This window comes from Sciurus vulgaris (assembly GCF_902686455.1).
Source record: "Sciurus vulgaris genome assembly, chromosome: 2".
Lineage (NCBI taxonomy): Eukaryota > Metazoa > Chordata > Mammalia > Rodentia > Sciuridae > Sciurus > Sciurus vulgaris.
The window spans coordinates 31,021,078-31,042,635 of record NC_136462.1 but is presented as its reverse complement, the minus strand read 5'-3'; the positions used below and the strand labels follow the sequence as shown (position 1 = coordinate 31,042,635).

General features: G+C 48.3%; 1 protein-coding gene across 1 annotated transcript; it reads left to right on the top strand.

Moving 5' to 3' along the window:
* Positions 1-2,875: 2,875 nt before the first annotated feature.
* Positions 2,876-18,044, top strand: DCAF4 (DDB1 and CUL4 associated factor 4). The gene is made up of 13 exons (XM_079129862.1): positions 2,876-2,978; positions 4,916-5,025; positions 5,415-5,569; positions 6,420-6,502; positions 8,002-8,104; positions 9,626-9,769; positions 10,558-10,607; positions 12,282-12,361; positions 13,785-13,883; positions 14,012-14,109; positions 15,401-15,574; positions 15,844-15,958; positions 17,011-18,044. The coding sequence occupies exons 1-13, from the start codon at positions 2,881-2,883 to the stop codon at positions 17,202-17,204; spliced, it is 1,503 nt and encodes a 500-aa protein (XP_078985988.1). The 5' UTR covers positions 2,876-2,880; the 3' UTR covers positions 17,205-18,044.
* Positions 18,045-21,558: the final 3,514 nt, after the last annotated feature.

Here is a 21,558-nt window from a genome sequence, read left to right as displayed (position 1 = left end):
ATCGATTGTTACTGACTGCTTCCCTCCCAGAGCAGGGCTTCCCAATCTCGCGCTGTTTTGGACCAGACTAGCTTTTCTGCTTGTTGGCAGTACTAAGGATTGAACCCATGGTGCTCTATCATGGAGCTACATCCCCGGCCCTTTTCTGTTTTTTATTTTGAGACAGGGTCTCACTAAATTGCCGAGGCTGGCCTCAGACTTGCAATCCTCCTGCCTCTGCCTTCTGAAAAGCTGGGGTTACAAGCATCCAGTACTGCATCACCTGGATGGGATAATTCTTAACTGAAAGGGGCTGTCCTATGCACTGGTGGATGGTTGGCAGCATCCCTGGCTTTTACCCTCTAGATGCCAATAGTGGCCCATCTCTCTCCTGCCAGGTTGTGACAAAGAAAAATGTCTCCAGATATTACCAAATGTCCTCTGGTGGACAAAACTGTCCTTGGAGACTGGGGATGTAGCTCAGTGGGAGAGCACTTGGCCTGGCACGTGCAGGTCCTGGGTTCAATTCCCATTACTGCAAAGCAACAACAACAGAACTGTCCCTGGCTCAGCAGTCGTGGTGGCTCACCTGAGAGGCGCTGGATTTCGTATTACTGTCTCCAATTCTGATTTGGAGTCTCACTATATATTTGGTTTTGAATCCACATTTGTCTCAGGCTGTGTCACCATATGCTGATGGCTTTCAAGTCTGTCTCTTTAGGCTTGGTTCCTCTCCAGACTCCCAGATCCTTCTATCCAGCTGCCACTTGAGATTGGTTTGTTCCAAATCAGACTTTCTCCACTCCTCAGACTTCCTCCTCCTCTATCCTTAGTCTCCTAGCTTATGGCACTACCAGCGCCACTTACCCAGTCTCCACTCCTCTTTCTCCACCTCTCCCACAAAGTGCACCTCTGGATCGTCCTGAGTACAGGCTCCCCTCTCAGGGTACCACCTCCCTGGGTAGTAAAAGTTGATCTCTCTGTTGCCCTTGATGGTTGTCTTTCAGGCGCCCTATGCAATCAGGTCCAGTCACTCCCCAAGCACGGAGCCTTGCCAGGGCCCTGCCTGAGTCTCCACCCTTGTTCTACAGGCTTCTTAAAAAGGAAAAGATATTATTTTGAACCCAAAGGCTCTACCACTGAGCTACATCCCCAGCCCTTTTTACTTTGAGAGAGGGTCTTGCTAAGTTGCTGAGGCTAGCCTCAAACTTGTGATCCTCCTGCCTCAGCCTCCCCAGGGGCTGGAATTACACATGTGAGCCACTATGCACAGTTCACTTGGCTTTTTTTAAAATCACTGTAGCTTGATCTTGCTCTTAACAGCAGTGAACATTTTCAGCTCACCTTATTCTCTTGCAGTGCCTGAGTAAGTTGGTGATTTAGAAATGTTCTCCCTGACCAAAACCTACATACACAGTTATTTTATTGTTCACTGTGTCTTTGGGATGTGCAGCCCCTCTGGGGGATAATAGTGTAGGAAGCATGGTCCTGCCTTCTGAGAGTGAGGTCAAGGCTTGGACTCACCAGCTTGTTTTCTAAACTGTTCCTGCATTAGTGCTTAATTAAAAGAAACTGGAGACGTTAATGTAGACTGAACACTCTAAAGAAGCATTGATCTTTTAATGGTATTGGTAACAGTAATAAACTTCATGTCGGTAAGGCTTAATTTTCTTCCTAACACTGATCATCCATGCTTCTCCTGTGCACAGTATCTTTCAGCTTAAAATTTAACTGTTAATAAACACAACTTTATTCTTCGGGGTATAATTGATTGTAGGTAAACCCACACAGGTGGTATTCATTGTTTGGGAAATGGTCATACTTCTGGCCTGAGGTGGGCAGTGATGATATTTACAGAGAAGGAAAAACGGTCTAGGAAGCCAGGGCCTAGGGAGCGAGCATAGGCTGCATGTGCATGCGCAGGCACTGGGGATTGAACCCAGGGCCTTGTTCATGGTGAGCAAGCTTACTGTTGAACCTTTGACTCCGCTGCATCTGTGGAAATAGCAGGAGGCAGCAGCCTTGGAACTTGATGCTCAGGGGTGTTAGGGCTTTAGGAGAGCCTGTGTCTGTGACTGAGATGGTGTTACGTGTGAAGACAGGACGATCTAGGAAAGAGCAGTGGACATAACAGTGTGTGACCCAAGAGAAACCAACAAAGGATGAGTTTGACAAGGCAGAGGAGAACCAAGAGAAAGATAGTGCAGCAAAAGAAGAGTGAAACTCCATGGTGTCACGTGTTGCAGGAACTGGGGCTGCAGAGACCACCTGCTTTGGCAAGTGGGTGATCATTAGTTAATAACTCGGCAAGAGCATTCTAGTAGAAAGGTGAGCCTGGTGGAGGCCCAGTCACAGCAGGTTGAGGAATAAGGGGAAATGAAGACATCGAATTTGTGCATGTAGGTCATTCTAGAACATTCCTGTTCCTTTTGGACTTGAGATAGAGCACTTACAAATGAAAAGCCTGGGCATGTTTATGAGATGAGTTAAGAAGATGGAGACATTAAACAGATGTCCACAGAGTCCCCGGAGAGGGATGAGATCAACAGCCAGGTGGGGTGGGTTTGCCTGGAAAAGATACCAGGACACACACCTGTTTCTTCAAGAGGGAAGACATTAGGCCTTAGTACAAGTCAGTTATTTGTGGAGTGGATGGGAGAGAAGTTAGGGGTTTCGTGCCTGGTACCATCTCTTCCCTGGGGTGGGGAATCATGTTCTCCCTCGAGGGTGGTGGGAAGGGACTTGGGGAGCGTGCCAGAGGCAGCCCTTTACAGGGAAACAGCTTCATGTGGCAGCTTTGGTGATAACTACTCTGAGCGTGGAGGTACTGCCAAGAAGCAAGTAGGAAAGCGCTCACGCCCAGGCGCTCCTGATGTTCTGTCTTCTCTCGCAGGAACAAAAATGCGTAAAAGCAGCTGGCAGAGTAGGAGAAGACACGGGAGAGGCGGCCACCAGCAGAACCCTTGGCTTCGACAGCGCCATTCTAGCCAAAGGCAAGTGTGCAGGGTTGGGGAGCCTATTGTGCCCAGGGCCGTTCTGACCTCACCCTGCACCGTGTCTCCCTCCTGCGCCCATGTCTCTGGGTCCCCGCAAAATGAGTCTGGGTGGAGCCTGAGGAGAGCTGTGCTTCTCACAGGCTCCCTGGGTGTGTGGTGGCTGCTGCTCAGCCCCCACGGCTAAGGAGTGAGGAAGGGTGGCCAGTCTATTCTTTCTTTCTTTCCAGAGTGACTATGGTTCTGGCCAGAGTGTTAGCTGTAGGTCACAGGTAGACATTGTCTCATACAGCTGGAGACATGTTGCTCCATTTTGGAGATTTTTTTTTTCTTTCAGTCAAAGGAAATATCTTTCTGGAAACTGTATTCAGCCTAAGTCTAATATAAGTGTATGTAGCATATTTGTATAATATAAATATATAGAAAATACAGTGCTTAATATATACAAGTGTATAAAGAATAATATAGTTAACACCATGTACCTACCAGCTTAGAAAAATAAAACCAGCTATACTTAATTAAGGGTCCAGTGTGAACATTTTCCACCTTCTGCTTATTTTCCTGCATGAAGGAAGTACAAACAGACCGGCATACCCATCCCTGGCCCCAGGAGAGGTCATCCCTGCAGTCAAGGGCAGCTGCTATGATTCCTGGCCACTTGAAGTCCCACACAGCCCTTGATTTTGTGAGCTCCCTCTTCAGCAAGGACATGTCTGCTAGTTTCAAAGTCTTCCACACTTAACCTCTCGCAAGGGAATGTGTGGGCTGCCTGACTCTTGAGTAGGCCCACAGTGTCCAGTGGATCTCGTGGGGTGTAAAATCCTCACACTGGACCCATATTGTAGAAAGATCAGGACCATGCCCAAGGTTTGTCTGTTTTGTGAGGAGTACCATGGATATTTTTTGGGCCCCAGGCCCTCCCACAAGGTCACAGCGTGTAGCACAGTATGATCTGTGCGAAGCCCAGTCCAGCCATGGCAGCATGGCTTGGAAACCTGCTGGGCACGGCCACCTGCTCTCCATGTGGAAAGAATGGAGCAGCGTCCTTGGATGAGAAGCATGGACATTCGTCATGACACTTAATCCTTCCTCCTCCTGCTGCCTCAGGAAGCTCTGGGCCAGAGAAGGGGGCGTAAATAATTTTCCCTGGAACTTTGCATAGCCTTGGCATTTTGGGGAGAAGATTTATGTTGCATTCCTTCATCCTAGTTTTGCAGTTCCTTTCACTTTTAGACTGTGTGTAGTGGACTGAAGTTGTTGATTCTCAAGTGTATTTTGTTGAGATTCTAAAATGTCTTTTGCTTTATCATTACATTCTTCAGCCTATGACTGCCACAGAAGCCACTTGTGGCTTTACAAATCCAGTATTTTAGCCATGGCTGGGTCTCAGGATTACTAAGCAAATTACCTCTATTTCCCAAGTCCCAGTTTGTCCATCTGTAACTTTGGTTGGCCAGGTAAAATTCAAACTCTTCTAATGCTGAACGCAGTAAAGAAACTAAATTCACCTGGTTTGTCACTGTTAAGCTAAAAAAAAATGAGCCCATTTGGTAAAATTCTGGGATTTTTTTGTTTGTTTGTTTTTGTTTTTGAACTCAGGGCCTTGTGCACGCTAGGCAAGCACTCTACCAACTGAGCTGTAACCCTAGTCCTGGTAAAATTCTTATTGGCAAAGATTTCTGTTCTTCTTTTCATCTGGAAAATTCCAGAAGACCTCAAAAAGTACTCAAGTGAGAGGATAAGAAGGGATTATGGTGACATGCATCCCCTTTTTAAAATAAGAAAGAATTAGAAACCCAAGCCTGGCCCTCCTTTTGGAGTATGTAGGGGGCCAGTACTCCCCAAGTAATCGAAACGGCCAGGGTGAAGGCTGCAGAGCCACTTGAACAGCACCCCAGTCAGAATGATTGGGAACCGGAGCCCTTCACACAACTGTGTGTCAGCAGGTACACCACAGAGGGGCCCCAGAGCCTTCAGGACCCTGGCTGCGAGGATGACGAGTCCGCATCAACGTCAGCCTCCCCCAACACGGCTGCGGACTCCTCGGTGCCAGGTGAGGCCGGCTGTGGTGGAGGACTCTGGCCTGGCCTGGGGAAAGGAAACCTCATCCTGCCTCGTCATCTGGTAGCGTCTGTTCTGTCCACCTTCCTCCCAGACAGGGCTCGGATTTGTGTCTGCATCTCTTCACTTGCGTGGGGGCCACAGCCCCTTCCTAACTTGGAGGGGATTCCAGGAACAGATTGAAACATTTAAGGAAGGGACTGGGTGTGTCAGGAATGAGGACCTTAGGACAGATGGTCTTCCCAGGACTGAACTCAGTCCAGGATAGAAACTGAGACAGGCAGCTGCAAGGGGCGGGGGACAAGCCACTGGGCTCCTTACCAGTTGGGTCAGTTCACAGCATTTTAAGTTGGTGAGTTTAATTTTTTTTTTTAACTGAAGATCTACCAGGGTATTACTATGACCCTGAAAAGAAACGCTACTTCCGCTTGCTGCCCGGGCATAACAACTGCAACCCCCTCACGAAGGAGAGCATCCGGCAGAAGGAAGTGGAAAGCAAGAGACTGCAGCTGCTGGAAGAGGACGAGCAGAGAAAGGTGGGCTCTGCACCCCGCGCCACCCCATCCCGGCGTCTGTCTGCGACTGAGAGGAGGCCCTGACCCTGGGCGTAGACCTTTGGGGAGGGAGGCCCTGGAATTTCCCTGACAGGGAGATGATGAAGAGAATAAGAGCAGGAAGAAATCCCCTGTGCCCCCTTTCCTGTTTGTTTTTCAGTGGTTCTGACATGTCCTTCCTCAGGAGAACCTTAGGGAACCGCGTGGTAGAATTTCAATGGATTTTAAATAGAAAGTCAGGATGGCGGTTGGAATGTGCATGATGTGAATGCCACAAGCAGGCTTTTTCTTTTTTCTTCAGTTGTCGCTGGACACAGTACCTCTATTTCTGTGTTGTTATGTGGTGCTGAGGATCAAACCCGGTACCTCACACATGCTAGGCAAGTGCTGTCCCACTGAGCTGCAGCCCCAGCCCTGCCACAGGCAGTCTTGAAGACAGGTTTAGATGCTGGGATATTTTGTTAGTTGTGGGGCCAGTGGAAGGGAAGCTGCTTGGCCTGTGGGTTTTCCCTGCATGGACAGAGCATGACTCAGAGCTGAATGTCCGGTTTCACTCTGTACCCTCCAGCGTGGTGGCTTCATTTCCTCAGGCGCAAGTTGACAGGGCCTGGACAGAGGTGTGGTGCAGACTCTGCAACCCATACAAGCCTTCCTGTGCTGGGCTTTTCACCCAGCCAAGGAGAGGAGACTTTAGAGGACACTGTTAGATGTTTATGCATATGATTTTTGCCCAAATACTTGTTTCCTTCATTGCATCTGTGGAACTAAAAATCTTTTATCGCATAACACAAATAAATCTTCATGGAATTTTTTTTTTTTTTTTTCCCCTTAGAAAGTAGCCAGAAAGGGATTGAATGCATCTTCCTTCCTACAAAAAAGCCGGCTGGGTTTTCTCAATGTCACCAGTTATTGCCGGTAAGACAATGCCTCATTGTTGTTTTCTTAATGAATGTTCTTTCCCATTTCTTACTTCCATGGTCCAGGAATCCACTCAGGGGAAACCATGTGCTGCCCTGTGAAGAGACTTCACAGTTGAGGGACTCCATTTTGCAGAGCAAGGGAGAGAAACCCTCGCAGGATGCCAGCAAAAAAGGAGAGGGGCTTTAGGCAGAAATGACTCAAGATATTCACTCTGTGATCCTTGTGGCATCTTTATTTCTTGAGAGTTCTGCTTCCTTCTCTTCTAATGAGGGGTCACCAGAAATGGATTTTTAAATACATACATGTGTGTCAACTGGGTGCCATGGTGCACACCTGTATCCCAGCTACTTGGGAGGTTAAAGCAGGAGGATCACATGTTCAAAGCCAGCCTCAGCAACTTACTGAGACTCTGTCTCAAAGTAAAACTTGAAATAAGGCCTGGGGGTGTATGTAGCTCGGTGGTAGCGCACTTGGCTAGCATTCACAGGGCCCTGGGCTCAACCCCCAGGAATGTTTAAAAAACAGACAAACTTGGGATGTCTGATATAATTCTAACTAAAACTCATGAGATATGTTGGTACTTGCCTCCCATACCTAAGACATGGAGGCTCAGTGGAGAGATTAGCTTCAGATAGAGCATAAGACAGGATCTGTCTGACGCCAGCACCTAAGCACGGAAGCCCTGCCTTCTGCTGCCTGCGGCTGGTATTTGAGGTGGCTCACTGGGGCAGTGCCCTCATGTTGGAGCAGAGTCCCCTTCAGAAAACTGTGATGTCTTTTGAAGGGTGTCAGGCAAGGCAAGCCTCTTGTATTTCCCTCCTGAGGGCAAAAGAGATAAAGATCCCTTCTAGGGACTAGGGCTATGGCTCAGTGGCAGAACACTTGCCTGGCATGTGTGAGGATACTGGGTTCAATCCTTAGCATCCACCACATAAAAATAAACAGACATTATGTCCCTCTACAACTACAAAAAAAAATTAAAGAAAAAAGAAAGATCCCTTACGTGTGGTGGAGAGGAGAGCAGCCATGCTGTGGAGGGAGGAGGGGGCAGGAAGGCAGATGGGCCACCTGGCCTTCTCTTGGTCACCCTATGCCCTTCAGCTTCTTGTTCATCTCTTAGGCACATTTTCATCGTTTCAAGAGAAGAAAATGTATTAGATGATCTAGAAATAAATCCCTCAGGTTCTAACTTTCTTTGAATCCAGAGAGGGCTACCCAGTTTTTTGTTTTCATTTTCCTGAGTGAGAACTAAAATTCAGATTATCAGAATCTTGCTCAGCTCCATTGCTGAGAAATAATATGAAATAGGCAAGAAAGAGCAGAAATCCCCAAATCTTCCTTTTTTTGAGATGGTGTCTTGCTGTGTTGCCCAGGCTGGTCTCAAACTCCTGGCCTCAACCGTTCCTCTCTCCTCAGCCTCCCGAGTAGCGGGACTACAGGCGTGTCTAGCTGTGGCGCCCACACGCGCCCTGCACTTCCGTTTCCCTTCATAGGTTAGCCCACGAGCTGCGAGTGAGCTGCATGGAGAGGAGAAAGGTCCAGATTCAGAGCTCAGACCCCTCTGCTTTGGCAAGTGACCGGTTTAACCTCATCCTGGTGAGTGGGAAGGAGATGTCTCAGGATGCCAGGTGTGGCTGCCTCTGGGCACTTCATGGCTTAGTGTTGGTGGTCTTTAATTAAGCCTGGTTGTATAGAAGCCAGCGGCTGTGAGAGCAAGTGGTGTCCTCTGTGTGTTATGACTTTAACCCACCTGCTCACCTCCCTGAGGGTGGATGCTGAGCTGGCTGAGCAGACTCTGCTGGGGCCTCATCAGCCTACTTCATCCCTGTCATTTGACCTAGGGCCTGGGCCCAACCATACATTGGCTTAAAAATTCCTACAAAATAACTTCTCCCTGGCTGTGTTGTGTTTGTAGCTAAAAACGGTACCTAGTGGAACAGGAACTTCTAACTCCTGTTAGAATAGGGCAGGGTTTGGAGGCCAAAAGTGAGGTTTCTGGGCTGGAAGCCAGAGCCAATAGCTAGGGCCCAGGGGCCCAGGAAGTACTGGCCAGTCAGGGAGCCTCATCACTCCATGGGCCTCATAGAGCATGGCCTTCCTGGCAAGCCCCATCCTTCCGGAGGTGAAGGGAGAGCCTGGGAGAGTGAGAGGGGAAGCAGTCATATGCTGGCAGGGCTGGAGGCTAAAGCCTTGAGGTTGACCCTTAGGGTTGATGCTGAGTCTTCCTGCCCTGGGGCACCTTGAGAGAGCAGAGGACCTGCGCACACCTAGCAGGTGTGGAACAGGGCCGAGCTTCTCTGCTGTGGCTTTATCCTTTGTGTTTGCGGGTACAAATTGAGTTTGATCAGCATGTTTTTTTGCACTGGGTTCCCCTCCAGAGCCCCTTCCTTAGGGTAAACCCAGTAGGGTGGGAGAAGATGATTGGGGTGTGGTGCCCGGGGCTATACACCCTGCTCCTTGTACGCCTGAGCGCCTCATACTTGTTTTCACCTTATACAGATGTAGTAGATCTTCCCCATCACCCAGTATCCCAGGTGACTGGCAGCTGGTGTGACCAGAAAGGCAGTTTGCCATCCAGAGAGCAACTTTTCAGATCAGATTCTAGTCACCGGAGTGGTTCATCCAGGGATATAACTCTTCTCCCCAAGTCAGCTGGCAGAGGGCTGGGCATGGTGCCTCATGACGGCACCCTCTGAGCGCATGCTCTCCCACTGAGCTGCACCGCCAGCCCCAGCAGCGTTCCTTTCTCTTGTTGGTGATCATAGTTCGTGGCAGTAGGAGTGTAATTTTGCATCATTCTTTATCCATAAACAATTATAACTAGCATTCTCCATGTGCTCCGTGGCTTTCATGACTGCCCTGGGGTTATTTTCCTCCGGGCTGACACTGGAACTTCAGAGTCAATTCTGAGCAGGGTGGGTTACTGCAGCCTTCAGGCTACTGGCCGTGCACCCTCCTGCCGTCCACATCCCTGCTCCTAAAAGACTGACCAGACCCCATGAGCTTTGCTCAGAGGTCATCTCCACACTTCCTCCTGGGGAGGAGCTGTCTGTCGCCTGGGGAAAGGCACTGGGCCTGGAGACTGGGAGGTCACTTGCAGCCCATCCCCTCCTGCAGGCAGATACCAACAGTGACCGGCTCTTCACAGTGAACGATGTCAAAGTTGGAGGCTCCAAGTATGGCATCATCAGCCTGCGCGGGCTGAAGACCCCCACGCTCAAGGTGCACATGCATGAAAACCTCTACTTCACCAACCGGAAGGTATGACCTCTGTCTCTTCTGCCTTGTAGCCACTTTGCCTTTGAGCCAGGGGCACTGCAGTGGTTGGCCAGATTCAGGGGGAACGTAAAACTTTTGAAGAAGGCAAGGCACAGTTAGTTACCTCATTTTCCCAGGGAATAAATAGCTTGTAAGTTCCTGAGAACCAGCAGGGAGTAGAGGGAACCCAGGAGTTTCTGTGTTGGAAGAAAAAATTAGATTAGCTGGTTGGGGTGGGCTTGAGGGGTAAGGACACTTTCTGCAGGAGGGTCAGGAGTTGGTCTAGAGTAGCAGAGTTGCTGGGATGTGGGTCACAGTGACTGTGGCCAGCACTGGGATTGAAATAAATATAAAGGCCTTGCTGTCCAGGGCAGTCTTTAGATTGTAGTAGATTTATGCTGTATCTCTAAGAAGCTGTGACTTTCTGTTCAGTTAGAACATGAGCCATGAGATAGATATAGGTCAAAAATGGCTTCTGGGTTAAATGAGGCACAGTATACCTTCAGAGTTGGTTTTGTCCCTTGCCCTGTAGAGATGGTCCTGTCCCAGACGGTGTGCCAGATACCACATGGTGGGACCCACACTGACACAAAGGGACTGAGGCCTAGGGAAAGCCACCTTCCTGTCTGCCTGTTGCCAGGCCAGGCCAGGGCAGGGCAACACGCTCTCCTGTTAGGAGTGAGATCTGAAGAAAGAAGTAGTAAAGCTGTGTCTCCACAAGTTATTCTAGAAGAAAGCATTTTCTGTGAGCTGCCAGTCAAACCAGTCTTTCCATCCTGCTTTCTTGCCAGGTGAATTCTGTGTGCTGGGCCTCGCTGAATCACTTGGATTCCCACATTCTGTATCCTTTGGCAGGGGAAGAGATTTGGTGGGCATCTGCGCCCTGTGTGGACCTGAGCATCTGTGGGCTTTGTGAGATGGCATCTTCGTGCAGGCAGGGGGCTGGGGAATTCTGCACTGATATCTCGTCCTTCAGAGGAAAACAGGGCACCTGGGTAGAGAGTCAGAGTTCCCTTGGAGCACAGAGAGGCAAGCTGTTGAGGAGCTGTGATGGCTGTTGATATCAGGTGATGTTGAAGTCCCTATGTGAAACACTGTTCTGGAACGGCACATGTGAGTCATGGAGGTAGGTTGGAACCCAGGCAGTTGGCTGCAGAGGACACTTATTCCACCTCTGATGGATGGCTACTGGTTCTGGAGTCATTAGATACACTCAGCATCCGTGCTGTAGAGTCAGTACCTCATCGAAAGCGAGCCTGGGGAAGGAGCCCCCAGGCCTCCTTAGGTGAAGGATGAAAGCATTGGTTAATTGGGGTGCAGGAGAGGGGAGGCTGAGGACAAGGTCAGAGCCCTTGAGGTCCTCTGACATTGGACACAGGCCTGTGGGCCTAAGACCTAGGGCCTGCCTTCTCTAGAACGCACCCCACCGAGCTACTGCCTTCCCTCAGAGCTGGCAGGGCTTCTTTGCCAGGAGCGTCATTCCTGGGCCTTCCTCTGGTACCTCTGGAGGCTCTTGATGCTGCAGAGTACTTGTTTGCCTTGCTTGTTGCCACATGCGTATCACACATGCAGATGGTAGAGATGTTGACCTGGTTGCTTTGTGTTTACCTTTTTCAGTGACTTAGGTTTGCATGGACATTCAACAAACATCTACAATCCCTTTGTAAGGTTAAGGCAGCTCAACAGGTAATGAGTCTATGAAGGCAGTTATATGTGACAGGGATGCAAAGATTGCCCACACAGATGCCACATGGGAAGGAGGGGACGGAGTTCCCAACAGAAGGATGAGTCAGGAGGGGCTTGGCACATTGGGCAGCAGGTTGGTATCCCATGGTGTCTGCCTAGGTTGACCTTCCAGGATGGAATCCTCAGGCCTATGGGATGCCCCTGGAGGACTGTGATTGCAGGGTCAATTTTAAGCTTCCTTTTGTAGCAGCTTGGAGGCGTAGGCTGAGGAGGGTGAGACCTCAGGTGGACCATGGGTGTTGCCAGACTCTGAGTGGCCATGAGGGCATGAACCGCTGCAGCAGGCATGGAGAGGCCGTGAGCCAAAGACAAACTTAGTTTCTAGCCGAATTGGTGACATCTAAGGTGCCAGAGGGAACTGCCAGGGATAAATTGGAGGCCAAGAGGGAGTATGCCATCACAAGTTGGGCTGTGCGGTCACAGGACAGGACTGGAATGCTTCGCGATGATCATCAGGGGAGGTGAACCCAGGAGACAGTGAGATCGGAAAGTTGGTGTAGATATTCTGTGTGGTGCTTCTTACAAGTTTAAGAAGCATGAACTGCTTGTAAAACCAGCCTCCCCCTTTTTTTTCCTCTCTGTATCTGTGACATTTTATTCCTTTAAGAAAGTCTGCAGCTAAATGTGGAAAACGTAAATATGTTAGATCTGCATGATGGGTGTTAGTCTCTGTCCTACTTTGTATGTCTTATAATTTTTTGAAGAGTACTGATGCCCATCTTCCCAGAGGAAAGCCTTGCACCTGACTGTCCTTAACAGCTTTTTCCAGGCTGTGCCTCATGGGACTCGCAGAGACACCAGGCTGTGCCACTCTGCTCCCAGCGTCACTGTTCGTCAGTAGTCACCCAGGTACAGGGTCCAGTTCTTTGGAAGCAACCAGAGCTCTTAGGGAGTCTGTGTCCTTTGTTTTCCAGGAGCTGCATGGGGGATGAGGGGGGTGTGTGAACCAGAGGCTGGATGAGCCCAGATCAGAGCCTGGTGGGTGACTGCAGCCTGCTGGGAGTACTGAGCCTGCCCCAGGATCAGACTAGGTGCATTTATAGTGTCTCCTGCTTTTTACCTGCTTTGGGTCACTTCAGCAGCCCAAGCAGAGTTAAAGTGTGTGTGACCTTTGGTTTGGGCCACCTGTACTGATCGTTCCGAAGGCATTTATTAAGCTTCTACTCTATGGCAGGGATACTACATCTGGTCAGGTCAAAGGCATTTTAACTGCTCCAAGCAGCAGTGTAGACATGACGTTTTCAGCTGTTCAGAGAACTAGGGTCAATGAGACAGGGACCAGCCACTGAGAGGGCAGACTTTGGCAGACCTGGCTCGAATCCCAGGTTTGTGCAGGGTCAGATGAGGCCATGAACCTGGCCTTTCATTGCACGGCAGGCAGGAATCTCTTACCACCATTTTACAGATGAGAAAACTGAGGCAGAGAGAGTCAGATTTTGCCTCATAGAACTAATTTTTAGTCTTGGAAGTCAGGATAGCAGTTCGAAGGAGTTGGGTTGAGGGGTGGCAGTCAGGAAAGGATATGAGGGAACATCTGGGTACTGGAATGTGTTGTTTCTTAACCTGGGTGGCAAGCATGTGGCTGTATTCATTTTGTGACAACTTTTGTTTTATCAGAGCACATGTTTAATTTTAAAAATATTTCACCTGAGTGCACAGCATATAGCATGAGCCAAGATTGAAACCACCTTCTCTGTGACACCACATGGCTTTCCTGACAGCTGTTAAGACTGTGTACTCCACAGTCTGAACTGTAAAGAAAGAGCCCTTGAGCAGTTGCCCCAGCTGAGTCTCTTTTTTGTTACCACAAAACCCATTAAAGGACCATGTTATAGACCTTTAGTCTGTCTTGTGTTGCTGGGTGGTTTTTAAGGAGTGGAAGCTTCCTGAATTCATGGTTCTGGAGGCTGGCACCAGCATCTGAGGAAGGCCTCCTTGTTGTATCATAACATGGTGGAGTGCATCACATAATGAAGGGGATAAATCCTGCCAGCTTGGATCTCTCCTCATAAATCCACTAATGCCATCATGGTAGCTTCATCTTTATGACTTTAGCTAGCCCTAATTACCTCTCAAAGGCCCCACCTCCAAATGCCACCAACTGTGAGGAGAACATTTCCAAATATTAATTCAAGAGAACACAAACTGTGGCAGTCCCTCTGAGCAGCTTTTCCCAGTGGCTTCCTGGATCTGGTGGTGACTGGCCTGGCAGCATGGAGGGACCTTTGGGCCTAAAAGGCAACCATGCCTCACATTTTCTGTCCCCTACCAGGTGTAGACCGGCCTGGCATGCTCTGCAGTTTCCGGATCCCTGGTGCTTGGTCCTGTGCATGGTCCATGAACATCCAGGCAAATAACTGCTTCAGTACTGGTGAGCCTTGGCTGCCTCTCCCAGTGCCCCAAGTGGGTGACTGAACAGACCTTCAAATCCATTCAGCAGTCCCTCTCCCCAGACTGCCAGGGACCCTAGTCTCATCAACCCTTTTTTGTCTTTGCCAGGCTTGTCTCGGAGGGTGCTGCTGACCAATGTGGTGACAGGACACCGGCAGACATATGGGACCAACAGTGATATCTTAGCTCAGCAGTTTGCTGTCATGGTTGGTTGGATTGGGAAGGTTGTGATAGGGGGTTTTCCTCACAGTGGAAAGTTTGCTGGAGTCAAGTTGGATTCCCTGGTGTACCATCTCATCCTTCTCCCTGCGTTACATGGGAAATAAGAGTGTCAGAAGGGATTAATGGGTTACTGTGTGACTGTGTCTGAGCTGAGTGAAAGTTGGCTGATCCACAAAGGCCTGCCTAAGCTGGCTTTAATCAACTTCCTGTTTAAAAGAATAGTTAGCAGTTCTTGAGTATTTGGATTAGCCAGCAGGACAAATCATTTTCAAAACGTTGGGGCTGGAGGTGGAGTGGCATTGGTAGAGCACTTGCCTAGCATTTGTCAGTTCCTGGGTTCCATCCCCAGCACCTCAGAAATAGAATGTGTGAGTTATTACTAATTCATAGCAATTACACATAGTTTTCAAGTTATGCATGTGGAAATGAAAATTTGAGCTGAACACAGTGGCACACACCTGTAATCTTAGCAGCTTAGAAGCCTGAGGCAGGGGGCTGGGGATATAGCTCAGGTGGTAGAGTGCTTGCCTCCTAAGCACAAGGCCCTGGGTTCAATCCCTAGCACTGCAAAAAAGAAAAAGCCTGAGGCAGGAGGATCTCAAGTTCAAAGCCAGTCTCTCAGCAACTTAGCGAGGCCCTGTCTCAAAATAAAAAGGGTTGGGGATGTGGCTCAGTGGTTGAGCACTCCTGGTTTGATCCCTGGTACCAAAAATCCCAGTGACTCGGGAGACTGAGACAGGAGAACCACAAGTTCAGCACCTTGGCAAGGCCCCAGAAACTTAGCAAGACCCTGTCTCAAAAGTAAAAAGGGTAAGGACATGGCTCAGTGGTTACCATTATTTCAAAGACTGCCCTGTCAAAAATGCCATCCCTATTTAAAGGTGGAGGAGGGAGTCTGCTGACCTGCTTCAAGCAGGAAATGCAGAGTTGGTCATTCAGACCTGAGGTCTCAGCCATCTCCCTTCTCATGGGGACCAGGTACCTAACCTGATCTCCACTTTCATACTACATGCTCCTCACCAAAGACCTTGCTGGAGACAGGGTACTGTCACTTGGACTTCAGAGAGAGACCTAAGGGGCTAGTGGGACGCTAGAGGAGACATGGGGTCCAGTTCTTCTGCCTTCTCAACAAGTCTCCTGAGTCCCACTGACCCAACTTCGCTGCACCAGGGACTGGGTTGGGGAGGGGAGAGAAGGGTTAGACTCAGGAGGACACACCCTTCCCAGCCTCAGGAGAGGTTTACTGCAGGCTCTGAGTGGTCCCTCTCTCCACAGACTCCTTTGCTATTTAATGGATGTCGTTCTGGGGAGATCTTTGCCATTGATCTGCGTTCTCGAAGTCAAGGCAAGGGCTGGAAAGCCACCCGCCTGTTCCACGACTCAGCAGTGACCTCTGTGCAAATCCTCCAGGAAGAGCAATACCTGATGGCATCAGACATGGCAGGAAAGGTAGGGGAACTCTGACAATCTGTAGCCCCAGGAGCTTGTGGCCCCAGACCCTGTCACACCAAGGGGTTTTGTAGATAAGCCCCTCGTACCAGGACACCAGGCAGGAAGAAGTTATAGGCTCTCCGGTGGGGAGTTCCTTTACTGCCTTCATGACCTTGTCTGGCTTGAAAGAACCTCTAGTCACATGATTCTGATGGCTTAGGAGTTAGAGGTGTAGATCTTCATAACATGAAGAGGCCACTGGAGACCAAACAAACTTTTTCCCACAGATTAAGCTGTGGGACCTGAGGACCACCAAGTGTTTAAGGCAGTACGAAGGTCACGTGAATGAGTACGCCTACCTGCCCTTGCATGTACATGAGGAAGAAGGAATCGTGGTGGCAGGTGGGTACTCGGAGGAGGACAGACTCCGTCTCGTCAGCATCTCTCAGACCCCAGCGACTTAAACAACAGGAGAGGGAAATGAATCAAAAACAGAATTGCATAATGAGGACTGTGGACAGTGTCATAGGGAGACTAGAGGGGAAGTAGGGCTGGATGTTAGTAATCGGTGAACAGCCAGCATTTGGACAGTGCCTTTGTCGGTGGGCAAACATCATTGTGATGTGCATGGAAACACCTCAGCTCTTTTTTTTTTTTTTTTAAATAGTATCTTGCTAAGTTGCCTAAGCTAACCCCTGAGTTAGAGGGATCATAGGCATGTGCCATGGTGCCCACCATGAGCTAGGCATTAGTGAGAAGCAGGTACAGGTAGGCCTCTAACTGCAATATAAACTGCATCCTGAGTTCATCCTTGACTGAGGTGGCATCTGTGGTCTTAAGAGACTTGAGTGGTTAGTATGAAACCCATGGCTTCCAAAGGCCCATTCTACTCCTCCTAATCTCCAGGAGCATGTATCATGTCTTCACTGTCATAACCATGGTGTGTCACATTGCCTTAACTTGGATTATGAACGTGAACTGTTAAATTAGAAAAAACGCAGGAAAGAGCTGTCATCTTGTTTGTCCCCAGGATGTAATGAAGTTGAGAGATCTTCCTGGCTAGCATTTCATAAAAAGGAAACCAGATTCCTATCAGAGACCAGGTGGGCTGGGCTCCCATTCAAACAGCCTTTGGACACCAAGAGAAGCAGAATCCCCACCTGAGAGGCAGGATGTCTGCCGAGCCACCCATAGTGTCACAGCCAACCAATGCAGCTTGTCACATTGAATACCTGCAACTAGTCATGGTTCTACAGCACCGTGGTGACTCATGATTTTGATTTGAAAAAGTATATATTAGCAGTAGAAATACATTCTATTAATGTGTTTAGGCTCTCGTAAAATCACAAAATCACATTTAGTCCTGATAAATCTTGATGAACTGTGATTACATGTACGTCGACTTTTCCTTGCCTTCTCTTGCTAACCTGCAGTGTGTCCTCCTTCTCTCCTAGTGGGCCAGGACTGCTACACTAGAATCTGGAGCCTCCACGATGCCCACCTGCTCAGAACCATACCTTCCCCACACCCCACTTCCAAGGCTGACATCCCCAGTGTGGCCTTCTCTTCTCGGCTTGGAGGCTCCCGGGGAGCACCAGGGCTACTCATGGCCGTCAGGCAGGATCTTTACTGTTTCTCCTACGGCTAATTCTGTAGGGGCAGCCTGCAAGCCTACAGAAATATTTGACTTAAAGGAGTAAAGAGTGCTTTATTTCCATTTCTGATGAGGGCTCCCTTTTATCCCCCTCTTTTTGCTCTTGCCCTATAATGAGGGCATTTCAAGTTTTACTGTGTACAGATTGCCTCCCTCTGGCTGGTAGGGGGGAAGGGGCTGAGTGTTCCACATGGACACCAGGAAAGTTGTTGCAGCTCATTTGTGGGCTCATGGCTTGAGAGTCCTTTTCATAAAAGGTACTTACATCCTTTTCTTGTTGAAATTCTCCAAATAGTTAGTTCCCCTTCCTTATTTTAACAAAAAAGACTTTTTTCCTAAGGACTAAAGATGGGCAATACTAAATTAAAGCTGCTGCTTTTACCAAAAGCCCTGTGGAGAAGCCTGGTGATGAGATTGGTGAATCTGAGTAGTTGGTACCTGGGTCCCAGGAAGGCCTAGATGTCCTTGAAAATACCAGCAGGGTTAGAAAGGAAAAGGCAGGTCATGTCTCCGAGTCTGTACAGAGCAGACAGACTTCAAGCTACTCAGTAGATCTCTGACGTTCTCCTTTTGTTAGCAGTCATGCATTGGAAAGAAAGATGGATCTCATTAAATGCTAGTTTTAAATGTCCTTAACGTGCCTTTATTGAGATACCTTCCAGAATGTAGGGGATAGCAGCTCCTGTCTCTGTTAACGACAACTTGATGTCAGATTCAAGGATCCAGAGTCAAAGAAAATTTGTTTTGACTTTGTGATTTCAGAGCTGCACTTTGTGAAATGCTTATACAGTGTTTGAAAAGCCTTTCTACCAACCAATAAAGTAGGAAGAACCATGGTGTGGCATGTCGCTTCTAATAGTGACTTAAAAGATCGTGATGCTTGAGCTGCTGTAGCAGCAATTTAGCTTCAGTGAAGTCTCAGATCTTGGCTAAGAGAAAAAACAGCTGAGACCAGCTTAGTAGCTGTGCTAGAGCGCTTCCCACTGCCCTCAGGCCCACTTTGCCTTGCGCGTGCGTGCCCCAGGAGACTGATCTCTGGACTCTGGGAATCCCTGAACCCCAGAGGCCAGGCAGGTCAGCCAGTGGGAAGAAGCAGAAGAGCAGAGGGCAAGAGGACATTAAGGTGGGTTTATTCATTTCTGTCTCCCTTCTGTTGGGCTGTGGGCAGTTGTGACCAAAGACCACAGCTTTAATTGGGACACAGCTCTTTGGGTTCCACTAAGTTTGTCTCTGGCACTTTACAGTTGCTAGTCCTAGGTTGCTCCACCAAGTGACCTCTTCTATTATCCTCTTGAATGTTCCACGTACTTCCTGCCAGAACCCTAATACTATTTACAGAGAACCAAATCCAGAAAATGGGTGAGAATATCAGATTGGTTATGTAATAGTTGGACTAAAGGTTATATTTTTAGTGTCCACATTTTATAAGGAACTTATAGGGATATAACCCATAAAGGAGGCAGGACAACAGTAATAATATAAAATTAGCATCATTTTACAGACAAACCAGGGTTCAGGCTAGTGGTATAGCTCGATGGTAGATCATGTGCTTAAGATGCACCCGGCCCTGACTTCACTTGAATCAAAGCTGTTCCGATACCAAAGACAGTTCTCTTTAGAGATCATAATCTGAGCAAAGGCACACAAATCCCAAAAGTCCAGGACAGCCCAAATTGAGGTGACTTCTTATCTAGGAAATCTATTTTGCCTCGTCTCTCTTCAGGACATTGACGGGAGTAGACCAGGTATGGGGCCAGAACCTTAGAGATTCAGGGTGGAATTAAAGGTGTCAGCACGATAAGGTAGCAGTTGAAAACGTGGTGGATGTTATCAGAGTCATCAGCCCTTTTTGTTGGTGGACTCCAAGCACTGAGACTTGTCTACTAATAAGAGAATGGCTCTGGTCATATGTAGTGCCCAAGTCTGATAGCTTTTCTTGTATTTTCGTGCTGGGTATTAAACCCAGGGGTACTCAACCACTGACTCATATCCGCGGGCCCTTTTTTTTAGATTTTATTTAGAGACGGTCTCACTAGGTGGCTTAGAGCCTCGTTTAGTTGTTGAGACTGGCTTTCCAACTCCAGATTTTCCTGCCTCAGCCTCCAGAGCCACTGGGATTACAGGCATGTGCCACCATGCCAGTGTTGTGGTAGTTTCTTAAGTTTAAGAAAATAAAAATTTTAAAAGGCACCAGGTATAATTAAGGTAGGGCTCAGATTATGTACACTGACTAACACTGATTCCATTAATGACAAGGATATACAAGCTGATTTCCTCTCCCTGAGTGATGGTAGTTCTTAAGCTGATAAAGCAAATATGGTTGCAAAGTTATCATCCAGAATGTAACAGGTGGAAGCTTAGCTCTTGTGGTATAGGCTAGACCAACTTGATTATTGTCCTTGTCATGAAAACCTGCAGACAACAGAAAAGCAGGTACCAAGCTAAGCCCACCTGACAACAGAAACCTTGGCTTTTCAACTCCACTCCTGTGGAAAAGACCCTGTCCTTATCTGGAAATGGAAGAGAATTCACAACCTGTAAGAGGAAGGAAAAGGGGAGAGGTTCACAGTGCCATGGCCACAGGCCTACCTGGAGCCAGATGACAAGAGGCACTGGGCCTCTGAACCTCTCTGAGCAAATGTGCACTGTATAACAAACACCAAGGACTGCCTGCCTTTCACTGTGGTTGAAACTGTCGACCTCATAAAGCTCCCAGCAGTGCCTGTAACAGGCAACTAAATACTGGTTCTCTTGGCTCTCCTGGCTTTTCCAATTCCCAAATAATTCAACCAGCCAAATTAAACCCAAGGGATGTGTGAACCTCCCAGTGGGTTCTTGCTTAGGCTACTTAGTTTAGCCACAAGCTGACACTTGTTACAGCTCTTGTTAGGTTCAACAACTACCTTCACCACCTATAAGCCAGTGCTCATTATTTAAAACGCTTGTGGAGCAGTGGCATAAACCTAAGAAGGGCAAGGGGATGATCTGTGCTATCTGATATCAGGACAGTGCTTACTCCCGGGGGTAGGGGTGGACAGGAAGTCCCTGGAGTCCAGCCATGTTTTTCATCTGGGTGCTGATTGGTTTTGTGTTGAGTTGGAGAAAATTAAGGTGAGCCAGTGTTTTCCCACCTTTGCTTTTAGCCTGCATTTACCTCATCAGCTTTAGGCTGGGATTATACTCTAACAGACTAAAAAAAGGACTTCCTGTTTGGCACTGGTACCCTGCCTCTCCTCCATCAATTGGACTTGCAAAGAAAAGGACTACAGAAGATTTTTCTGTGATTTCTGTTAAAGAGCCTTAAAAAGGTGATAGGCTAGAAATGTCACTACCACATGGCTAGGCATTCAGTGCTCAGGGTCAGGGATGCTCCAGCTTGACAAGAGAACCACCAACCAGGTCTACTGGGGTCACCACCTTTCCCCTCTTCTCCCCAAACCTCCCCTATCCTGTCCCACTCACCCCCAAAAAAGGGTGGAAGGAAAGGAGAAAAAAATATGAAGCAAAGGACAGACATGGTGTCACTGGCCACCAAGAATAGGGATGTGGTGGATGTTCTGGCCCCAGATGGCAAACTGATGTGGGGCAATTTTTCTTATCTGCCAAGCGGGGGGTTGGGGGGGACGGTCTGTTACTATGAGATTAAAAAAAAAAAAAAAAAAAAAAAACTGTGTGATAATGATTCTGTGGTATTTGCTTATACTTTTTCTAGGAAAAAGCACTTCTTTGTCAGAGTAGTAAACTGAAGCACTTGCAGGCAGCATTACCATTCCAGACATACGTCTCATGGGCTGACTTCTCTGCAAGTCACCAGATACTTTCCCATCAACTGGAAAAAAAGGGGGTGAGCAAGATTTACTGATGGAGTTAGAGGAAAGAGTCAGCACAGTCCATGTTCAGCAGGAAGATTCCTTTATGATGGCAAATCTGATAATACACAGTTCAAGTAGGGCCTCAGTCACTGGGCCACAGGAGGCAGGAAGGCGCAGGTCTGAGACCAACTCACTCCAGGGCTCAAGTCACATGATACTCAGGCCAGGAATGGCCACCCAGGCACCTCCCCAAAGCTCCACCCACCCGCCAGCTCAGTCAGGAGCTATGTTGCTTTAATTCTTTTTTGGCCACTGAAGATAAACTCCACCCTGATGACAGGATTTCTGCACAACAGTCTCTTTCCAGTCATGATAGATATGGATGTCCAAGCTCTGATGAGAAACATTCATTTGACTTCTCTTGCGTGGACCAAAGTGATAGAATTTTTCTTTTATGATCTGTTGAAATATTTATATATACTTTAAAAAAACAACTAACAGTCCATTCTGTGCTCTGTTTCCCTGGAAGTTTTCTC

What these genes read in the sequence shown, in the direction of transcription:
- DCAF4 (XM_079129862.1), top strand. Translation starts at nt 2,881, where the DNA reads ATGCGTAAAAGCAGCTGGCAGAGTAGGAGAAGACACGGGAGAGGCGGC. An exon ending in GTTCGTCAGTAGTCACCCAG is followed by an intron (nt 12,362 to 13,784) that starts GTACAGGGTCCA and finishes GTCCCCTACCAG; the next exon opens with GTGTAGACCGGCCTGGCATG. An exon ending in AAATAACTGCTTCAGTACTG is followed by an intron (nt 13,884 to 14,011) that starts GTGAGCCTTGGC and finishes TGTCTTTGCCAG; the next exon opens with GCTTGTCTCGGAGGGTGCTG.